A 23,265-nucleotide genomic window follows, 5' to 3' on the forward strand; every position below is an offset into this window, starting at 1 on the left:
GAGACGCCCGTTCCCGCGGAGGGCGGACGGCGCGCGCCCGCCACGCGCAACTCCCGCGACGGGCGGCGCGTCACGTGTGCGGGCCGTGACGCGGCGCGCGGGGCCGGCGGGATGCGGCGCCGCGAGCGGCCGGTGAGCGCGCGCAGCCGGCGGGGGCGGGGGGAGGGGCGCGGCAGCGTCCGCGCGCTGCCATGGACACCGCGCGCGCGCCCGGCCCCCCCCCCCGGTGCCAACGGCGCCCGGGTCGGGAGCGCGCGCGGCGCGGCGGCAGTCCCGCCGCTCCCGGGCCGGGCGAGCCCCCCCCCACCCCCCGCGTGGTGCCGGCTCCCGGCGCCCCGGGAGGGCGCTCCGCTGGGTGCGAGGCCGGGCCGGCGTCTCCGTTACTCCCAGGGGCGGGTGGGAGGACGCCACGTCCCGGTCGAGCGATAGCGCCGGCCGGCCCGTGAGGAGGGCACGGGCGTTTCTGCGGGCGTTCCTGCCGAGCGCCGCCCGTGCCGGCTCCGGGAAGAGTCCCGGGCCGCGCTCCCAGCCACCGCCGGTACGCGGGGAGCACCGCGGAGGCTTTTGCCGGGGGAGGGGAAAGGAAGGTAGGGAAGGGTTTTGGCGTGCACGGGGCGAGGGTTTAGGTCGCGGCTGTGGGAAATGGAGCAAGGCAGGACGCGCTGGGGCCGGGATGCGCAGCGGGGACGGCGCCGACAGCCCCAGCCGCGGCGGGGTCCAGCGGGGCCCTGAGGCTCCAGGGCATTCCCGGGGAGCGCCTGCGGGAGTCAGCGCCGGGGCGCTTCCAGCCCGGCACGGAATCTAAAGCTCTCGGCGCCCAAGGTCAGTTTTCCAGGAATGCCAGCTGTCCCAGGAAAAGGTGCCCTTACAGCCCCCGCAGGTGTGCGCCTTCGCGGCTCTCACGGGTGCCCGCACCCCAGTGTAGCGGTTTCCTGGAAAAGCTGCCTTGGTCTAATTAAAGAGGAAAATTGAAAACCCACTTGGCCGGAAATGTGAATAAATAAATAATGTGTATTTGGAGCCTCAGTACGGGGAAAGAAAGATTAAAGCTTCCGATAACGCATGTTTGTGAGTTGGTTCTACTTTTTTTCCCCTGGAGTGTAAAGCTCTTGAGCCTGAATTTTACTGAAATTATATGTGTGCAAAGAATACTACGCCATAATTTTTATGGTAATACTGGGAAATTATGCCTTTGAATTCAGCTATTCCGTCTATTGTGCCTTCTAAACAGTGTAAGTTTAAGAAGCTTAAGTTTTTGTCAAAACAATCCAAGAAAGCTATTTTTTTCAATAGATAAAAATAAGTCCAGGAAAAAAAATGTAGTGACTTTTCTTTGTCTGGGAAAAAAAAAAAAAAAAAGGGGTTTAAAAGTATTTATTTAGTCACAAGTGGAAAGTGTTAAAGCTCTCATCTGGAAAGTAGATTTTGTGACCATAAGATCTGCTCATCTGGAAAATAGATTTTGTTACTGTTTTAGCACAGAAGACTTTCCATTGTGAATGATTTCTGGTGTGTTTCAGCATGGACAAATATTAATTGAATGATGTAATTTTATTTGTTTCCTTTTTTTGTGTGTGTGTGTATAAAATATTTGCTTGTATTTATTTCATTAATATTTATAATTTTTTTTTTAATTTTTTGTGTATCTTCATATATTTCCCAATATTGTGTTAGGAAACAGAATTTAAATACTTGCATATCTCTGATACACTGCTTCTCCCTCCCCTCAGATCACATTCCTTTCTACAGGGAGATGCTTTTTTGTGCTTTGTGTTTTGTGTGTTATTTTGTCAGAAATAGTCAAGTATTGAATATTTGTCTTGAAAATTACCAGTGTTTCTGTGTGTGGTGAGCTCTAAGTAAGGTTGTGCTTTGCTGTCTTAAGGTTAGTTGTTACTATTTTGGTATCGTTTTTACCTGTTTAGGGAGACTTTGGTTGGGGTTTTTTTTTGGTGGTGGTGTTGGGGTTTTTTCCTTCCTGTTCATACTTTATTTCTAGGAAGTCTCTATGCAACATCCCAGTATTTTTGGATCATACATTTTGCATAGCTCCCAAATTTTCATGTATTGGATGTACTTCGGCTTTTTCACTTAGTACCTAAAACCTGCTGTGTACAGATGACATTTACATGTGTTTGCCTGCACTGGAAAGTGAGTGTTCTGTCCTGTTGTGCTGGCTCAGGCCTCAGGGATGTTGAGGTCAACTGTAGCGTTTGTGTAAATGTTTTACTAACTTGATCTCAAGTTAACTTTCACCTTCTTGAAATTCATCCTGTGTAGTTACATAAGCATGTTCCTCTGCTTGTATTGAGTAATGATAAACTCAAATTTGAATAAAACAAGTTGATGTGTATTTGATGACCTTATAATTTGCCTGATACATCGTCCACTCCTATTAGCTGACAGCGAAGGTGAAGAAGTGCAGGCGCAGTGTCTCTTGCCGTGCTGCTCTGAAGGTGGTTTTCATTAGCAATCCCTGGAGTGGAATAGCTGCTGCTTCCATCCTGCTTCAGGTGTGTGCCTAATGTGTTCATGATCAATGCTGATTATTATTGCTCCTTCTGAAAGACAGTAGCTGAGCCTATTGATGGGGAACTGTAGGCTTTACCTTGCTGAACTGCTTGATTGCATTAATGAGCTTGTGCTCACATTACAATTACCCTGATTTCTCCTTTCTGTTTGTCGTTAACTTTCTCCACCCTGTTGTATTCTGATACCAGCTAGGACTTTTAAGTTGTTTGAGAGGAACTGTTCTGAAAATATTTTTCCTTCTCAGTAACTTATCTCTTTCTACCCTGAATTCTTTCTTCCATACTTTTGATTCTGTCTTTACAAATTCTTTTTCCATTTCTGTTATGCTCTGCTAATTTCTCTTTCTTGCCTCTGATTTCTTACTCATCTGTTTTCATTCTTCCTGTGGGCATTGTTTTGCTAGTGTGCTTGGTTAAATGAACTTCATCAGTCATCGAAGGGGCTCAGTGTGCATTTTTCATTCTTAATGAGGGAGAAGAAAAATAAAACCCCAAGGTGATTGGTTGTGAGTTTGTTGTTCTCTTGGGGTTTTATTTGTCCTTAGAAGTATAAAAGGGGAAAGGAAAAGAAAAATGGGGAAATATAGAAAACAGAAAGTGTGATATGGTGGTAGATATCTGAGAAGGGATAGAGAAGTGAAGCTTTATGAGGGAATTTCATGTGAGACTAAGGTTCTCGTAGATCTGGCAAGGAAAGTATGAGTTAATGATGGCAGTTGCTCAGATATTTTCGGATCATCAGAGATTCTGAGGCTTACATAACTATCACATGTGCTGTTTGTAATAGGACTCTGGAGTTTGTTCTTAAGGCAGGTGCTTGGGTTGTGTTTGTGATAGTTAATTAAGCAAAGTTCTCACATTGCATGGAATTAAGAACACCTCTCCAAAGCTGCTGGAGGGTGGCTCTCACTAATGCACCCTATGTTCTGTTAAAGCAGTGCAGCCACTTGGATTTTCAGTGGCCTTCCCTTGCTGTGAGGAAGCAAACCTGCATAATGCCAGCTGCATCTTAGTACAAATCCGTAGTTACAAAACTGCCCAACTGCTTGGCACTGATCTCATCCAGTCTCTTCAGGAGAGCACTTTGTTACAGAATTCCGTATTTACTCCTTTCCACATAAAATGTGGATACTTTAGAAATTACTGCAGTTGGAATTGATCTGTCACGGACACCGGCCAAGGCTGTTGTCTGCTAGTGGAACTGTGGTCAGTTCTTCCCAGAGCGTGCTTCTAAGGCAGAGAGGATCAGGAGTTGGTGCTTCTGCCCCCATCTCTCTGCATTTGTTTGGAGCAGGAGGATAATAATAAAGGTCACGGCAGACAGGTGAGGTACCCATCTGCAGTGGGCTGTGCACTTTGTTGGCTCTAGACATAGCAGAATGCTGGAGTGAGAGAGATGCCTGAGCATTGTGACCTTTTTTGCTGGGCATAGGTAAATCTCCCTTCAATGTAACTGGAGACAAAGGTGAAAGATGGAGATAATAAATGTCTTATAAGGGCTGAATCTAGGATAAAAGTTAGTGGAGTAGAAGTGAGGAGAAAGGTGTGTGGAAATAGAAGCTATAGCAGACTTACATAGGAGAGGGTATAGGGAATGAATACATGGGGAAAGGAGAGGGTTTAGGGATGTATACAGGTAGGATAGACACAGCAAGTAAAGGTCTTAAGAGAATGAACATGGCGGGGCTGAGTAAATTGCTAAAAGACAGTCAAAGAGCAAGAAGTGGGTCTTGGGCAGAGCTGATGAACAGCCATATAAAGTAGAATATTCAGTGCTGTGGGTGGATGGATGTGTTACCAAGTGTCTGGAAAGTGATAAGGAGCTGTTTGCACCTTCTGTATGCTGAGTGCTCTGTGTGTAGGTTGGTGCAAGCAATACTGCATATGGTGGGACATCTGGCCACATGCTCTTTTCTGCTGTTAAAGATGCCTATATACTACTCCTTTTTACCTGGGCACCACATGATTTCTGTGCCCATGTCTTTTATTGGCATCTATTAGGAATAATACATGCAAAGGGATAGGTGTTAAGAGGAGATGTAGTTGTATCTTCATATCCAATACTGTGTAACACAGCTTTGGGGCTTTGGCTTGTGAAACTGTTGTGAGAAGCTGTGTAAGCAACCTGAGCATTCAGGGCAACTGCTTTAGGTTTGGGAGAGTGTGTGGGTTTTGCTGTGATATTTTTGTTGTTGTTTATAATTCTAAAAATAAAACCCAAAAAGCAGAAAAGAAAAACATGAAAAAAATACTGAGAGGCAGAGCTCAGGTACACTTCAGCTCAGCCCCTCTTGTGCAGGCTTTTCTCAGAGAAGGGGATGCTGTTGGAAGGATATGCCTTCATTCTCTCTGTGTGCTAATCTCTCCCAGCAGCTGTTCTTAGCCTGAGATGAAATTCTCTTTGTTTGTGACTCTGAATAACACTTGTGTTCTGCCACAGCATCTCAAGTGTGTAAATGTTAAAGTGGTTCTGCCCAGAGTTCCCCTTTGGCAATGCTTATTTTCAGATAATATTTGGGCTTTTGAGAGGTTCTGGAGACTCTGAATGTTGAAAATCTGCAAGACAAATACGAGAAGGAAATTGTCTAAAAGTCAAAACTAGAAATACTGGAAAGCAAACTATTCCATGTCTTCTGTGCTTGGGAAATGCAGAAACCTTTACTCTGAAAGAACAAATCAGTTAGATGTAGTTGTAGCACTAAGTGCAATAAAACAACTCTTTTTGCATGAGATGCTGAAAAGCACCTAAAGGGAGAATATGTATGTGTACAGAATGATTTATTTATCTTTTTTAACAGAGTTTTAAAGGAGAGAATTGGTAATTTCTATTCCTTTTTTTTTTTTTTTTTTTTTTTTTTTTCTCCCACTCTTCAGGACCTTCTGCAGCTCTGTGATTGCTGATACGTGCTTGACAGCCTCAAGGAGTCCTGGCAAGATGGCATCTTCTAGACTTCCCATCCTTATAGCTTTGGCATTTTCCTCTTTGCCCTTTGTTCTTTCACATTCAAACAGGGTAATGTGGTTTCAGGATTTCTTTCCACCTAATGTGTGCCCTATAAATGCCAAAGCAAACACTTTTTATGGCATCATGTTTGATGCAGGAAGCACTGGAACCCGTATTCATATTTACACCTTTGTGCAGAAGAGCCCAGGTAAGACCCCTATGTATATTGACTTAGATTCCAACTTCTCAAAACAGTTTTGGTTTTTGCCAGCTCAGCATCTGGGGGTAGCTGAAGATTCCTACAGTTTGTCCTTCAAATGGTCCTCCTGCAGGTGTTCATTGTCCATTTGTCGTAGTGTTTTGCTGTGTAAATGACTTTTTTGTAGGGCTTTTGAGTCTCAGAGATATAATTCTGGGTATACTGAAGAATTCTATATTTTCAAACATTTTCAATTTGTGTAGCTGTTTAAAAGGAGTATCTCAGATAGTTATGGTGGTTTTGTAAGGTTGCATGTTACCTTAAATTTTATCAAGAGATACTTGAATTCTGCATATATTTATGTCACAAATTTTGGCAAATTAAAATCAGTAAATTAGAGAGTTCTTAAGTACTGAAGCCATTTCCAGGAGAACTGTGCTGAGATGCACCACACTCCAGTGTTTCTGTTACTCACATGGTACAAAGTACAATTTTGGCTGCAGTGCAACAGGATTCAGAAGGATGAATTAGCTTGGGTACAGTGATCCAGCAGGTTAGCAAAGGCTGAAGGCTGGTTGCTGGGACATAGTACTTATGTGTCTTTGCATGACTTCATCCACAGTTTGGAAGGACTGGTACAAGGTCCAGTTGTCTTGGACTCAGCCTGGCTTGTAATATGCAATATTCACAGATAGCTTCTACACCCAAACTGCTCTGGGAGCAGTAGCCAAACTTGTTTGGCTTCTCAGCCAAGTACTTGAGCACAATCAGCTCTGTTCTGTCTGAGTTGGATGAATCACCTAAGGATAACTGCAGATGATTGTGTGTGTCTTAATATGCACTAGTATTTCACAATTAGCTTAAGGACAGAAAGGGAAAGAAATTTTATTAAGAATAGGCAACAGTTATGCTGCATTGTTGTAACTTACTGTAGTTCACAAATGCTAAATGAACAGTTTTAATTGTAACAACTTGTTATTCATTGTTTGTGAACTTGGAGGGTACAAGGACAAGTTTCTGCTAAATACGTTCCTGAAGTGAAGCAGCAAGGCTTGTTTTAGGAGGGGAATAATCTTGTTTGCAAGGAGAATCAAGGATAGTCACTTTACAGGAGCTGAGGGCAACCTTTTGGAAATTAAAGAATAAGATTTGAGTTGTTGACTGTATCGTGTAATGTTTTGTTTGTGCAGAAAACCTTCCAGAGGTGGAAGGGGAAATCTTTGAGTCTGTGAAGCCAGGTCTGTCTGCATATGCTGATCAGCCTGAAAAGGTAAGTGTCCTTCATTCCCTGGGCTGGTCGGGCTTCTGTTATACCATTTAGATTCTACCAAGCAGTTCAAGTATTACTGATTGCAATTGCAAAAAGTCAAGAAGAAATGTAGAAGTTGTACTGCTGTCTCTCTAACCTGTTCCTCTACTTTTGTAAGTTAAGTTCTACATGGGGAAATAGGAGCTGGTGTTTTACATATTTCATCAGTGGAACAGTGGCTTAATTAATTGTTTATATATAACTAGATGAAATGCCTTTGAGAATTTCAAAGACAGAGTGATTTTTGTCTCTAGCAGCATCCATATTTAGTGTTTATTTCTCCTATAGCTACCCCAAATATGAGTAAATGCATACACTGTCTCACGAATAATTCTCTCAGATCTGAAGTAAGCTGCCATTTTCCAGACCCCCTGCACTGACAGGAAGCTCTTTCACAAACTAAAGGAGGTGCCAGAGAAATGATAGATTAGATACACTATCTTGAGTGCTTTAGCAGTCTTGAGGTTGGGGGCTAGCATTATGGGGGTTTCAGGATTCTCATTTTGCTTAGTTGGATTCCATGCTACAGGAGTTTGAGTGTGACACTTTATGGAAGAATGAATGGCTTTGGGATCTTTTTTAAACTTTTTAAGACCACCTATGATTCCAGTAAATCTTGTTTGTTGGGTAGGAGAGGAGAACTCACCCCAAAAGAAATTTCTAGGTAGTTCACAGGAGAATGTTTATTGCTAATGCCAAACTGTAATTTGTTAGAGCAGTGGAAATAATTAAAAGCCAGCAGTGATGTCTGTACCTTGTGTGGTAACTATGGCACAGCTGGCATTTTAATTACAGTATTTGCTATGGACACACTTGGAATTCTTACGTTGCATTTAGTGAAATCTACAGATATTTCCCCGTCCTTTGGTAGTCTCAGTCAGTAATTGCACCATTTGGTTTCATCATACTGCAAGACGTTTAGGTTTGCCAGGTAATCAGTTCTCTCACCTCCCTCCATACTTTCCAAAAATATCTTCCATAAACAATGATATTTATCTTCCCTAAAATATATTTATGAATATACCTTTCCTTCCAATGCAGACATTCTGTTTAATGTTCTAATGAGATGTCTGGCGTGGTTTTTGTACTTATCTTGGATGTGGGTATCTTCTGCTACTGGATACTGTTCTTACAAGTTTTGAGGGGAAACTGAGAGGCCTGCTCTTTGATGGCCTGTAAGAGGAAACCATATGAAAACCATATTTTTCCTTTTAGGGTGCTGAAACTGTCAAAACATTGCTGGACATGGCCATAGATGCTGTGCCACCTCATCTCTGGAAAAAGACCCCAGTAGTGTTAAAAGCCACAGCTGGACTTCGCTTGCTGTCAGAGGAGAAAGCTCAGGCTCTGCTTTCAGAGGTAGCACTAAGCTGTTTTGAATGCACTAGTATTGTTCTCCCTGTTTCATCTTATCTTTTTTTTTTTTCTTTCCCCATTCAGTTCTCTATTCTATTTGGCATAAGAGAATGTCATCTATGAAAAGATACTGTAATCCCAAGATTGCATGAAGCTCGCAGAATATCTTGTCCTGAAATTCTCTATCTTACTGTGATGGAAGGCATGGAGAGAGACCTACAATACTTTTTTTCTTTCTTTCCTAGCCCCTACTCCACACACTTGTCTTATTTTCTACTGCTGCGTAAAAAAAAAGTTTGTCACCCTCAGAGCGCAACAAGACTTTGCAGACCAAGAAGTCTAATCACTATTTCTTCCCTCAGGTGAAAGAAGTCTTTGAGGAATCACCATTTCTTGTTCCAGAGGACAGTGTTGGCATCATGGACGGATCTCATGAAGGTATGTTTTAGGAGGGGTAAAAAGTAAAAGCAAAGAGAAATAGGAAAAAGAGAGAGATGTTAGGAAGATGTGAGGGAAAGAGAAACGGTCCCTGAAGTAAGGAGAAAAAAATAAAAGGTTTCTGGCCCTGTTTGAAACAATGCAATCCTGCCTTTCTGAGGTGGTGTTCATTACTTGGTCACCTGTTAGGCTACAAATGCAGATACACAACGAGATTTCACAAGTTTCAGAACAAAACCTTGTCTCAGCTATAAGTATTGTCTGATGCAGGCTGACCAGCTGAAGCCTGCTCTTGGGAACTGGTGCAAAAGAGATGGTGTCACCTCTGAAAGGCTACATGACAATATAGAGCAAGCTGGGAAGCTTATGGAAAGTGCCTTGTAAATTCTGCAATATCAGCATTAAAAATAACCTATTATGATTAGCTTATCACTTTTCCATCTAAAATTGGGAGGACTGTGAGTATTAGAGGAGAATGAAGGATAATTGGCAAGTATTAAAATTAGATAACTAAATAATAAAATAATAAGTTAAAAATATTCTGTTGGGAAAAATACAGCTAGTAAAGTAGCAAGGGAGTACTGCAAAATACAAGAAAAAGTGAAATATGTTGTAGGTTTGGAGTGAACAATGACTTTGCAGGGCAGAAAAGACCACTGTATCATTCTGGCTACATATCCAGGCATACTACCTTGGAGAACAGGCAAGTAATAATCATCTGCATGGATGCCTGATGAAAAGAACCATCCTGTCATGTTATGTTCAGTTCAGAACACTTCCTTATGGCAGATAAATTGCCACTTTGGAGGGTGTTGAAGGAAAGCAAGAAGAATTATCACAGTACTTAAACAACTAGTAAATTGAGGAAGACTAAAGAACAAAATCTGTCCACATGGGCTGAGAGAGAAAGAGAAGTACCATAAAGTCTTCAAGTATTTGATAAGTATGGTGCAGTGCATAGTTTGCCACTATGGATTAATGGGTGAATTGTACAATAGGGAGAACTGTTGTACTGACAGAGGGCAGGACCAATGAGGCATAATAGAGCACAGGGTAGCCTGCCAAGTTTATTTAAAATCCCTACCTATTCTACTGTCACATGCTTGCCTATGTTTGGGTGAGAATCTTGTCAGTGTCAAGCAAAGCTGCTGAAGTCAAAGGAGCTGTATGTGTTTTACTGGTTGCTGCTCTGTCTGTAGTGTAATTATAGAAACTTCAAGGTTAAAACACAGAGTGGTGTGAATGCAGTTTTCAGATTAGGAATTGAAATGCTGGACTGCACAAACGGGCCCAAGGAAACTTGTGCATTGTGTCAGCTCATTACTCCTTTGTATGTTGTTTGGATAATAGATACGATTTGTGTATGCTGCAGTTGCGTGGATATTACAAAGTCCTACCTGTTTCAGCTCATGAGACTTGTGTGAATCAATAATGCATCACATACTTATGAGTTTGAATTAATCTCTGAAGTCTGGGGTGGTTGGGTTAAATTAGTAATGACTTCCAGGTAAATAAATAACTTGTGGAGGGCTGGTAATAGTGGGCAGGAGATTATGGGAGTATTCAGTGGTGACTTTTTTTTTTTTTCTTTTTTTTCCACTCCTTGCAGGAATTTTAGCCTGGATCACTGTGAACTTTTTGACAGGTAGTTAATTCTGTATGACTACTCTCTAAACTTGAATTTGAGTCTCTTCTGTGGAGGTGATCACCCTAAGTTCCTCTGCCTTTGCCATGCTTTTCCTCCCCGCTCTGTCACCAGTGCTAAAGCAGTGGATTGTCTTGGGCAGTCTGTAGTAAGAAGGAGACATCTTAACCCCAAAGGTGCCAGAATTTACTCAGATCTTGGTGGCACTGGCAAGCTGGTTTCCCTAACATGCTTTGGGGAGTGGTGCTGCTAATGTGTGGGAAACAAGGCCTTGCAGTGTTCTTCATCCCAGTGTGAGCAGTGCAACTACAGTGGTGTTGCAGGGCATGGTGCCTTAGGGCTACTGGTTCTAAGAGCTTCTGGGAGTGCAATCTAGTGCAAAGAAAATCAGTACTCTAGCAGAGAGATGAGCAAGCGAAAAAGCTGCTCTGGCTGAAGAGAAATTATAGTAGCTGGTTTGGCTCTTACTGCCCTTCCTTCCCCTGCTGCTTTTGACCAGCTATATGATGGTTACAAAATTTGTGCACTCTCTGACAGTCTTCTGCAGGAGATACTTTGTTTCTTACTTTCAGCTTTTGCTTGATACCTAGAGATTTATCTGCTTTTGCCTCTTTGGAGGAGAGATTGGAATCAAGGAAGAAAGTCTATGAATCTTTCCATAATACCTTCTGTTTGCCTGCCTGTTCTCTCTGAGGTTTTCTTCTTTGAAGGGCAGCTCGGCCCTCCCTGTATTGCTGTGGTATTGTGATCACCTGGTGGCTGCCTGAACATCCACGTGGTGTCTGCATTTCAGCATTTGTGAACTTGGGGCTGTTCTGAGCATGGTGTTGTTTGCAGGGCAGCTGTCTGGCCAGAACCAGCAAACTGTTGGGATTCTGGACTTGGGAGGAGCCTCAACCCAAATCACATTCCTGCCACGGTTTGAGGTGAGGAGTGGTTAAAAGTGCGTGGGTTGGGACTTCGAGGCAGGTGGAGAGATCTGAGCACTGCTGTACTCTCTGATATCACTTTGTCAGCAGTGGCACAAGCAGAACATCTGTGGTTTACAGAACATCTGTATTTCTGTTCCCTTTTAGTTCAGCAGTTGGCTGATAGGCGCTTGCAAACAAAGGAGCCTGAGTAATGAGGAAATAAAAAGGAAGCAAATGAGTAAAACCAAAAAGACAGCTTTTGTTTTCTAGACTCAGGCTGGGAAAGCCTCATTAATGTTGATATTGCTGTGTATTCAACAAATGTAGAACATTTCTAGGTACTATTCTTGAATATTAGAAGAAATTAGAGGGCTGGTCTTTCCCCCCCCCCCCCATTCCAGTCTGATAACAGATCTTCACTAAGTTTTGGAGGGGAGGAGTGTTGTTTAGGATAAATTTCTTTAATAGTAGCACAGTCAGTTCTCTGTTTTCTTATCAATTTCTTCTCATTCCTTTTGAGCATTCTGCTCTCTGTCCCTCAGACACTTCTGCTGGATTTCTTTGTAGTTCTGTAGCTCTTTAGAAACAGTTTGAACTGGGACCCAAGTCTGCAATTTGCATGAGAAAATTACATCAGTAATGGAAAGGCACTATAGCGTTCTGTACCTTAATATTGATGTTGTTTATGTCACTCTTTCTAAAGGAGTAATTTCTTTAACATTTTTTGTTTATAGAACTTGAGATTCTCAAGGAATGTTTGGTGGCCACAAAACACATGGCTTTCACATCAGGGTATTTTCATTCTGCAATCATGTGTTACGTTGAAACATGACATGCAACCTTATCCTGTTCAGCAAAGCCTCAAGTATACTCTGGGCTTGTCCTCTGTTTTGTGTTGATAACACCTGCTAAAGTGGGCACTTGACCAACAGGAAAGGGTGTTGCATGTCAAGGTTTTGGAGAATAAATAGAACTGTGAAATAGGCTGAACTGCAGCTCAGGATTCAAACGTCCCCTTCAAACCTTGCAGGAAAAGGCCTGGAGTGTTTGCTGCTGGCCAGGACTAATGGTGTGAATTTGTAGGACAGTGTGGAGTCTAGGTTCATGTTGCCTGCTTGTACACTATGTTTGCTTCTCACCTGTGTTGTCAAGTTCAAATAGATAAGCTCAGTATGTTTTGGGGAGTTTTTCCCATCTGACAGAATTAGTGGGGATACCTCCCTTTGATTTGCAGTGGGGATTTTTCCTTCCTGCAATCCAAAGCAGTCATGTGTTTGCTCTTGTATTAGTTTTGAACAAAATACTGTAATAGTGAGAGATTTGTTAATTAAATATGAATTACAAGCAAGCAGAGAACACATGATGATAACTGCATGGAGCTGATTTTAATTTCATGGCATTATTGCCAAAGTTAAAAGCAGCTGAAAACCAATCATAGTAATTATGAAATTGTCTGGTGTCTGCCTCGTTTTTGTGAAAGGGCATGAAAAAAGACAATTGTTTTCTCCAAACAGATTTTTTTTTGAGGATCTCTCCTTTAAATAGTTTTTGTGATGTAAGGTTTAGAAACAGAACTCAAAATATGGCAGTCTGTGTGTATGAGACCAAGGATGTGACTGCCATTTCAGTGATAATCAACTTGAGACCCTGAACAAATTTTGATTTGTATTTGCTCAGGAGAAGCTCAAGCTAAATACTGTAAAATTCCTTTCAGCTTTGAGCAGGCTTCTGTCTAGGACTCTAGAAAAAATAACCCAGATCTGGATCTGCTTACTTGAATGGTAACTGCAGGACTATGTAGCTTCAGTTCTCTCAGAGATTCTGCTGCTTGGCCCACAATAACAGTGACTGATATGAGTGCACAGAGCCAAGAAGCGGTGGGAGAATGAAGCCACGAGTAGAGGAGAGACAGAAACTGAGACCGAGAGCTTAGGGAGTGGACACAAAGAAATGGTAAATGATTGCTAACGCAGTTCAGCCTTACAAGAGTGTGTGTTGGTCTGTCAGGAAGCTAGGGCAGGGTACCAGAGGGATGGAGGTGTGTACAGAGGGAAGACTGAGAGGAAAAAACTGGAGGTGGTGAGACAAGAGGCTGATTAGGTGAAGCAGCCCTAAGACTGGGAGTGAGCAGTCACAGTCTTTCCTCAAGTACCAGCAAGTTATTTGATATGGTTAAAATGGGGCCTGTACTTTGTATTTTTAATTCTTCTAAGTACCTAATTTTAGTTGCCTAGTGTAACTTGCAAAAGTTCACAACACTTCTAGTGCAGCTGATTTTGATGGGGACTCTCTACATGTAGAGTAGCGTGCAAGTGCTCTGGAAAAAAATCAGGTTACCTGAATTAGAAAGTGTTTTCATCCTGATCTGTGGTGTTTCCCTGTTATACACTGAAGTAACACAAAGATGCATGTAAATAAAATCAGTGTTAAAAGCTGCAGATATTACAGCAGTGGCACCATGGGAAAACTGTACTTTGTTTTCAAAGCAGATCAGATGAGTGTCAGTAAACTCTATGGTATATCTGTGATACTACATTAAAGTTGGTTATTCTTTATCGCATAATATAAACTAAAAACTATTTTTTTCTTAACTTTTAGGAAACTCTGAAGGAAACCCCTGGAGATTTTCTTACCTCATTTGAAATGTTTAATAGCACCTACCAGCTCTATACCCACAGGTGAGGGGCAAAAGACTGCTATTTCCACTGGGGAAATCAGTCTTTTTTGCAGCCCCTGAGTTAACAGCCACGTTATCCTGGTGCCAGCAGCAGAGACCATGACTTTTTTACTACTTATCTGCATGGAACAGTAGAAGTGGAACATGGCATTAGCTGGCTGGAAACGTTCCAGGATCATGGTTAAAGTCACTGTAAGGGAATATTAGGCAGTCTGTCAAATGAGGAGAAGGCATTGTAAGCCCATATTTAAGAAGAAGAATTCTTATTAGTGGATTCAAGCCAAATATTCTGAAACAAGCAGAAAGGTAAATACTGAGCCAGTAGTCAGAACTAAACATGATCAGAGATTTGGAAAGAGGACTTTCCTGAGACTTGCTCCTTAGTGGAATGAACATTACCATCTCAGGCAGTTACAGAATTTGCTTACTTGACAGCAAAGCTGGACTAATAGTCATCCTCTCCTACTCCTTACATTTGCTGATTGCTGAAGTCATCAATACAGTCCATTAAGTCACCTAAAATAATTGGAATTGAAAAATCATCTCCTAAAAATTGAGAGAGAGCTGGAGGTTAGTTTAACAGTCAATATTCTGCAAATGTTTAAAATTACATTACAAAAGTGGTAACTGGTCAAACACAGGTGGGAATGTAAAGGTCAACAGGATCTTAACCTAGCTGTGTTGCTGCAATGTGTGATGACATTCTCATAAGCATTGTTCATATTCTAGCTTATAGTGAACGGAGCAGTTACTTGTGGAGTCAAACAGGTGAATTTCACACAAAGCCACGGTTCCCATTTTGTGCTGCCCTAAGAGCACAATTTTGTGTCTGTTACATAAAAGTAGCTGCCCTATTCCCCAGGCTCTCACTCACATACCCTTCTTCCTCCCTCATTTTTAAGATGTTGCATTTTTGGTTTTCACTATCATCTTGTATAAATGCCACATCAGCTCTAATCACTTCCTGCAGTTTTAGATTTACCCATTTTACAACTCTTTGTATTACTTGGGTTTGTGTCACTCTTTTGGCCCTCAGGTTTGTTCTGGCAAAGGGAGCTCTATTTTAGAAAGGGGAATCAGAGGAAGGAAATTTGGTTTGGGTGTTCCAGGATTTAGGAAGAGGGGTATGGGTAAAGCACACCAGATGTGTAGGAATCGAGACTATAATGTCTGTCTGTGTTGTTCACAGCTATTTGGGATTTGGACTAAAAGCTGCAAGACTGGCAACGCTTGGAGCTTTGAATATGGAAGGTATGTTGATATAGTAAAAAATTTAAGATTTATGAAGAGATGCTTAGACTTAGCCTTGTGCCAGCAGCCCATTCCCTGTGTGTTTTCACTTCTGTATCTTGTGCTTTTCTATGTTTCTGATAACATATATTTGTCTGAAAACAGCTACCACTTGTTAAGGAGTTGTCTTATGAGACAGCTGCTTTTCCCTGTTTTTGAGATCAGCCAGCAGTGACGCTCAAGTGCAAATTCTAGAAATGCACATGTGGGAGCATGCAACCACCATGGCCAGCCACAAACACACAGCTTTACAAGCACCCACAGAGGCATAAGCACCATGAATAGATCTTCTCCTGAGGGTTGCTGCTTAGGCCAAATCCACTTCATAGGCCCCTCTGGTATCTGCCTGGCCTGGGGTGTTCCCCAGACATGTTGTGTGCACTAACTAGTCTAGATGGAAGCCCACAAGCACATCACACAACTCTTACTCACTAACCTGAGTGCATATTCACATTCCTGAGTCTTTCCAGTGTCTCACCCAGAGGTTGGGCCTTTTGTCTAGTCTCTGGCCAGGACCTGGAGTCTTTCCACCTTCTGGATCCTTACTTGACAGCTAAATGGACTTGTGATAATTACTGGAATGTAATCAATCAAATCAAAAATGTATTTACTCAAATCAAAAATAGTTGGGAGTAGGGATTAAGAAGAGGATAGGACAGACTGTAGTGATTGGTAACAAGGCTCAGACAGAAAAGCACACAGACCAGCTACCTGCTTACTTGTGACTGTCTTCTTTTATAGTCCCCTCTGGTTTGCCATCCTTGCACTTCCTTGATCCCTTAATTCCCCCTTTTCCCAGCCTTTGAGCCTTTCCCTAAGCATCTGATAGAAAATTTTGCTGTCCCACAGCTGCCTCAAGCATTCTGTTAGAAGTTTGCTTTGTCTGTGACACTTGTGTGTGCAGCAATAATCATGTTTTCTTCTTATCAGCTACAGTATTTCTGGTTGAACCTCTCAAAGGTACATTCAGTGGATCCTGTAGTGGCCATTGATCTCTGTCTTAGAAGGTTTTGTCTTCATTGCTCAGTTGCTTTGTTTGTCTTGGTTTTATCTGCTGTCACTAGGGTTTCTGCATCTGTGTGTTTATCACCTCTCATTTCTTGTCTTTTGTGGTAAATAGCCGTTATTCAGATACCCTGGAACCATTTATCTCATTAAGAAATGGCAAGCCCAGCTGCTCTGCTGTTTGCAGGACAAAACAGACACAACTTTTCCAGACTTGAGACTGGTCCTTAATTTGTAATCAGTTAGTGCCAGATCCATCAATTCAGATTTTTTTACTTTTGCTTAAAGACTTTAATGACGATCTTTTAGCCTTTTCTGGTTCTGCATATTGATATATAGCTATGTTAAATTCCGTGCTTTCTGACTTTCCCTTCTGCTCTCATTCCAGTTGTGGATGGACAAATGTTCCGCAGTTCTTGTTTGCCAAAGCAGTTGGAGGCAGAGTGGCACTTTGGGGGAGTGAAATATCGGTATGGTGGCAACAAAGAAGGTAAGTTAAGGAGACTTGTTTCTTTTACAGTAAGTCTTATCTCCAGAATCTGAATTTTTCCTTGTCAAGTATTTCCTCAGTTAACTGATGATGATTGGGTTATGAAGGATAACTGTGCAGTTTTAGAGGCTGATTTCTGAGAAATACAGATTAAAATCTGAAGCTGTAACCGTAGCTGACCCTGTCCTCTGACTGTGATCTTTTACTACAAATCAGACCTTTATAGATGTTGAGAATTACTTGTACAAATAAGAGGTTTTTCTGAGGCTTTGAGTTAATCTCACTAGTGGAACTGTTTCTTAAGTCTCTAAAAATAATAAGTCTCTAAAAATAGTAAGTCTCTAATGCTGCACAGAGAGCGTGAGTCTGCTGCCATCATAGACTTGAACAGGTTGTGGAACATGAAAGCTGAATTGCAGATTCAGTGTGGAGTGGATTGGTAAAATTACAGTGTGATGGGGAGAGAAAGCAAGATTTTATCTAACAGATGGCACCAAATGTAGAAGATTCTGCTGACCACAGAACACGTCAATGGGAGTTTCGCCTGACATGGAAGTAGTTTGCGTGGCACTTCTGTCAGACACAGCAATCATCTGCTCCAGCCAGTTCTACTTGAGGAGGTTTTAGAGTACTTGCCTGTGCACAGGTGCCATGTTAGATTATGGCAGGGTTATACAAACTCTTGTTCTGATGCTTTAATCTCTGCTTCTTTAATTTTTCATCCTGTTTCCACTATTTCTTTCATCTCTTGCACATGCTCTTTGGCTCACCCCATCTGTGTTTTTCCTGACAGGAGATACAGGATTCAAGCCCTGCTACTTGGAAGTACTCAAGGTTGTCAGAGGGAAGCTTCACCAACCAGATGAGATTCGTGGAAGTTCCTTCTATGCTTTCTCCTATTACTACGATCGAGCAGCTGACACCAACCTAATTGGTAAATTTGGGATAACCTATGATACGTGAGCATGTCAACCAGAAGGTAGACAGAGGAACCCTGGCAGCTGGAGCCATGGGGAACAGAGGAAAGGAATGTTATTGAGGAGATACACAAAATGCCTTGAGGGAATGACATTTATCTGTCACTGCAGTTTGGTGTTCAGCATTCAGAATACGAAATGTGCTCAGGGCTCCAGTTACACCTGCAGCTCTGTCCTCTGTTCCAAATAGAAGTGCAGCATCACTGAGTTGCACTCTAGGGTCAACTTAGATAAAAAACTCAAATGCTGTCAGGTCTATGATGATGTTTTCTCACATCTTTTTCAGATTATGAACATGGAGGTGTTTTGGAAGTGAGAGATTTTGAAAGAAAAGCCAAAGAAGGTAATTGTCATGAGCTGGGAAATTGGTTTGGACAAGAAATAACAAAAATATGAATGTGTAGGCAGTACATAATGTGACTTGGAAGAAAAGCAAATTTATTTAACCTTTATTTCATTTACACCTGTCATGTTATTTTTAGTAGTCAAAAACTCTAACTGAGGCAGAAGACAATACTGAAAGAGCAGCGAGGGGTTGGTGGCTTTACAGCTCTGTTCAGGAGAAGGAGATAGTTCATGTCACTACAAAAGTGAATTTGCTGTATCAAGAGCTCCTTCTGTCAAACTGCAACTCTCTGAGTTTGAGAATGCTGAATTCTCTGTCACCTTAAATCCCATTTAATGTCTAACCAAATGGAGGGAGAGAGTAAAGGGGTTTCAAGTCTGACAGCCTCTTGTGCATTCCTTTACCTCCCCGTCTTTTTTTCCTGAATGCTTGTTCTCGTTTTGTACCTCCTGTGGATAGAGAGCTCCCAGCTTGCCTGGCTGCTGATGGCTAAAGGCAAGTTACCCCTGTACTGTGATCATTCTCATGAGAATGAGTAGATGATATTTTTCAGAAGATGCTTAATTACATAGTTCAGGACTGACTTTTTTTCTAAAATAAGGCCTAAATTTTAATGATTTTCCAGTTAAACCTAATCTCCCTGGAAACTTGGATGATTTTGAATAGGGGGATTAGGCTCTAAAATTTGAGTGTGGGTTGCTTGTTATTTTTTCCCTGGATAGTGAGCTTATTTCAAAGACGTGGCTAAGATGTTACCTAACATTATCAAACCACTTAGCTTCAGAGCATCAGGAGATCAATTCTGTGATCCTGAACTAATTCTCTATCTCATTTCAATAGTTGAAGGATGCTGCTTATCTTTTCGTAGAAGGAAGTGAACTCTGCTCTTGCTGCCAGTAGAACAAGGCGGTAACAGTAGGTCTAGAAAATCATGCTTAGTGTAAATACATTTCCTAGTCACTGTCACCCTGACTATGGAATCTTGACTTAGCTGCAGTGAGGGAGTGGTTGGTTAGGCAATAGCCTCTTCCATTTCCTTGGACAAGTGTGATTGGAAAAAATAAAATAAACTGCCATCCTAGAAGGTGGAATCCATTACTGGAGCCATCTGTGCAGAAGGGATGATGAAAACAGGTGATGCTGTGTTCTTGAAAAAATAAGTAATCTAACACCCTGCTAGTTACCAGTTGAGCAGAGGTTCTTCAAAAGAGCTGTGGATTATGTTGCTGTAATAAAAGATGCACTTAAGATGGAGTTAAGAGAAACTGGATGTACTACATGGTTTATTCTCCAACATTGTAGAACAGCCCTGTAGTATGTACCATGTGTCAAATATACCCACTAACAGAAGAGGGTAGCTTGTTTTAGAAAGCTTTGGCTTGAGTTCAATTCAAACGTACAATGTGGATAAAAGCTCTTATTTTGCTGAGATCTCTTTTTTTCTTTTTTCCTTCTCTAGTCTGTGATAACATGGAGAGGTATAACTCAGCCAGTCCTTTCCTCTGCATGGATCTCACTTACATCACTGCTTTATTAAAGGAAGGTTTTGGATTCAGGGACAACACAGTCTTACAGGTGAGAAAAAACAGTTAAATCCCTATCAATTAACATGCATTAGTTCATTTTTCTGACTAATTATCTACTGCATCTTTCCAGATTTGTAACATGTAGTTGCTGTCATTTGTGCAACTTACGAATCTAGAGAACTGTCAGGAACAACTTGTTTTTCTTCCTTTATAGTTGACAAAGAAAGTAAACAACATAGAGACAAGCTGGACTTTGGGCGCTACCTTTTACCTGCTGCAGTCTCTGGGGATGAGCTATTGAGCTGTGATACTGCTGTGGACTTCAGCATTTCTGAAAGGCTGAGAAAGTAAATTGCAATCTCCAGATATGTTGTTCAGCTGGGACTCGTCACAGAGGAGAACATGGACCAAAGATTTGCAGCAGATCTCTACCCTGAATTGGCACTGTGCCTAATGAGAGTATGACTTATGGCTGTGATTGCCATAAATGATTCAGAATCTGCCTTATGAAAGTCAAAAGGCCTAAAGTCCAGCAGAGAATATGCCAGGGGCTCAAAACCAGCCTTCACCAGCAAGTTTGTTAGAAGCACAGAGTTCCTGGATGTGGCAGAGCACAGACACATGATTTCCCCTACCCCATTCTATTTTAAACATACATAACTTAAGTTTGCTTGTGAGATATTAAATACAGAAATTAGAAATAGCATCAACAGTCATTCAGAGAAAAGTGAACAACTCCGGATGCTACCAACCTCAGTGTTCCAAGAATCCAGCTGCTAGCTTAGCAAGTATATGGCAAGAATATTGCAGTCTTTCAAGAAGGGCCTACTTTGGGCATGGTTTTGGGAAAGGTGTTGGCTAAAGCATAGTAATTTATCAAGCATTTTTTTAGGCAGTTCCTAAGCAGAATGTGTGCCTGTTTCAGTTTTGCTGCCCTTTACAAGTCTGTGCAGCTACACCATACATCTGACTACCAGACTTGATAAATTTATTCATTTAGCATGTAGTCATAACACATAGTTGTGCTGGCACAACGAGGCAGCAGTGCCAGCTATTGAAACTCAACTGCCAGGAGAAGAGCTTGTCACATTCCACCCACAAGGAGATTGCAGTCAGATGAAATGGCTGATCTGACAGCTCACTTTGCTGTGAGAGCCAGTTCTGTTTCTCTGCTCTCAGCAAGGCACACCCACAGCCCCCTTCCCTCTGCTGCTGGTACTCCTCACGTTCTTGCATGAAGTGATTCAGGACATCTAACTAGAGGTGGTGCATACCCAAGAGTCAAGTCTAGTGCCATCCCGAGGACAGCAGGCATGGCACAGCCCAGGGAGACCTGCTGGGCTAGGAGCAGTCTGAGCACCACAGTCCCTTTTGCCGGAGTGAGCTCGAAGGTGTAGTCTCCCATTTGAAACCCATCCATTCCCCTAAGTAAAAACAGCTGTAGACAGTTTTTTCACCCCATGAAATAACTGGCAGCTTCTACTGCCTTCTCTTCCCCCAGGAATGTGTAAGGTACAGGTGAATTTACCGCACCACAACAAAGAGGTTATTACTCATGTGACTAAGGGAAACTTACCCACTGATGTCTTGTGATGAACATTTCCCTGTTCATTTGCAGTTTCCTGTTTGCTCTAAAGCACCTTTCCCACTTCTGTCAAACCAAAGACCGCCCTCACGCTGCCTCCTCTGCAAACTGGATTTGAAAATAATTGGTAATTCCCAGCAAGGAGAGGAAGCAGTGCACTCATGTGTCCAGTTTGGAGACTTAGAACTTTGCCTTACTGTGAAAATTAGTCCTTTTCCTCTAGTTAGCAGTGCAAGTTTGCCTGTGGCTGATTAAGCTACCCTTTTTCATATCTCAGGTTTTACATCATGAGGGTGCAAGGCGTGCTTTTGATTGAACAAGTGCAATCAGCAACGAGAATCCGAGAGCTGGGGATGGAGCCATCCTTACTTATCCATCCACACTTACCCCATCTCTGCCACCTCGCCATAAATTCAGGCTGCTTTTTTGAAACAGGAAACGCTCATCCTACATGTGTACTCCTTACCAGAATCTATTTGAGATCCACACTGAGAAACTCCTCAGTGTCACACCGAAGTTCTGTTCCTTCTTCTCTAAGAGTTTCTGTTTGAACATGAAGAAAGCAATGTGGTCTTTTCTCAACCATGAACATTCCTTATTCCTCTCCCTACTGTTGGCCAAACTTGGTATATGGTCTGGTCTGCAGAACAAGGTGACTGCAAATGCATTCATTTTCTTTTCAGTGAGCACTTTTGCAGTCTCAGAAAACACGAAGCACGATGCGGTGTTTACTGGCCAGGCTGCATTATCCTGAGAAGGAGCTAATTTAATAACACACAGGTCATCTTTCAGTCTGAGGCAGTGCTATGACAAACTCTTACTGGATCTCGGGATTAAGAGCTGTCAGCAGTGAGGCTGTTTTGAACAGGAAAGGAAGGTGGGATGCTGTACCTAAGGAAGAAGCAGCAGTGTTATCTACCCTCTGAACACACACTAGCCCTGAGGAGGGCTCGAGGGCTGCGTTTTGTCTGAAGCAAAGAGGGGCTAGATGAAGGGTACCATGCAGAGGAAGGTTTTTTTCCTGCATTCTTTTCCTCAGACTCTGGTACTACAAATGCTAAGGGGGGGCATCTGCTTCCCAGTACCAAAGTTGCATTTAATCTGAATGCTCAGGGTCTTCATTTGTCAGTGGCACAATTCGTTAACTGAAGCAGAACTGCTGCTTTCTATTACTGGCATGATCCTTCAGTTATGGAAGAAAAAAAAACTCTGTTAAAAGGTTTATTTTTGCAAGAAATTGCAGAATTGAGCCCCTGCTGTTTACATCTGAACCCAAGTAGGTGAGGGGACCTGGACAACTCAGTCAAGTCCTCGCACTTACCCTAGTGCAATGAGATTATTTATTAGCTAAACTAAAGAGTAAGCAGCCTTTTAAGAGAAGAGCTCTACTTGCAGCCCTGATTTTTATCTCCTCCTTTGTAATGTCTTTTAGCCAGCCACTAACAAGAACTGCCTCATGAGTGACTGCAGAAGCACAAGTAATGGCTTTCAGCTCAAAACTTACGTTTCATTCTTTCTGAGGGTAATTTCTGATACTGTGTGTATGTTGCCCATGGGCAGTGCTTACTTTAATTTTGTGGGTGGCAAATGTCTAATGCAAGAGGCTGGTGTTTGGAACCTAAGAATATCTTGAATTGTCTATTTTAGTAATTAAAGCATTTTTAACAATATTCAAGATGTTGTGGTACAGTTTTCTTTTCCTAGATATTATTGTTGCTTTGTATCTTTTTCCATGGAGCCCTTAAGACTAGCCAGTTCCATGATAAACACCGTTATTAAATAAAGCACCAAGAGAAAGGCAGGAAAAAGGGTGAAAGAAAGACAGACAGTTTTAAAATATATCTGCCACCATGCAGTTTCTCTCTCTGTTGCAAACTACCCCTTCTGTCTAAGCTGAGGTGCCAAGAACCCAGGAGTGATGTTACAGCTCTAGAAATCACTTCAGAAGAAACTGAAAGTAATTAAGCAGCAACAGCTGTTAAAAATTAACCAACAGTTGGCAAAATTTGCCAAAAGACAGACAGCTGTTTGCACCT

General features: G+C 42.1%; 1 protein-coding gene across 5 annotated transcripts; it reads left to right on the plus strand.

Moving 5' to 3' along the window:
• The first annotated feature begins 107 nt into the window (after window positions 1-107).
• On the plus strand, window positions 108-22,899 carry ENTPD5 (ectonucleoside triphosphate diphosphohydrolase 5 (inactive)). 5 transcript variants are annotated; one of them, XM_040067966.2, is made up of 15 exons: window positions 108-132; window positions 2,400-2,513; window positions 5,406-5,683; window positions 6,865-6,944; window positions 8,199-8,342; window positions 8,702-8,777; window positions 10,387-10,422; window positions 11,260-11,348; window positions 13,932-14,011; window positions 15,200-15,261; window positions 16,694-16,795; window positions 17,589-17,729; window positions 18,059-18,115; window positions 19,578-19,693; window positions 19,859-22,899. In XM_040067966.2, exons 3-15 carry the CDS (start codon window positions 5,467-5,469, stop codon window positions 19,943-19,945), a joined length of 1,287 nt encoding a protein of 428 aa, XP_039923900.1. In that variant the 5' UTR covers window positions 108-132; window positions 2,400-2,513; window positions 5,406-5,466; the 3' UTR covers window positions 19,946-22,899. The 5 variants fall into 5 exon arrangements, with proteins under 5 accessions (XP_039923900.1, XP_039923897.1, XP_039923898.1 ...); XM_040067963.2 differs by lacking the exon at window positions 108-132 and adding an exon at window positions 404-587; XM_040067964.2 differs by lacking the exon at window positions 108-132 and adding an exon at window positions 448-538.
• The last annotated feature ends 366 nt before the right edge of the window (window positions 22,900-23,265 follow it).

This window comes from Hirundo rustica, chromosome 6 (assembly GCF_015227805.2).
Source record: "Hirundo rustica isolate bHirRus1 chromosome 6, bHirRus1.pri.v3, whole genome shotgun sequence".
Lineage (NCBI taxonomy): Eukaryota > Metazoa > Chordata > Aves > Passeriformes > Hirundinidae > Hirundo > Hirundo rustica.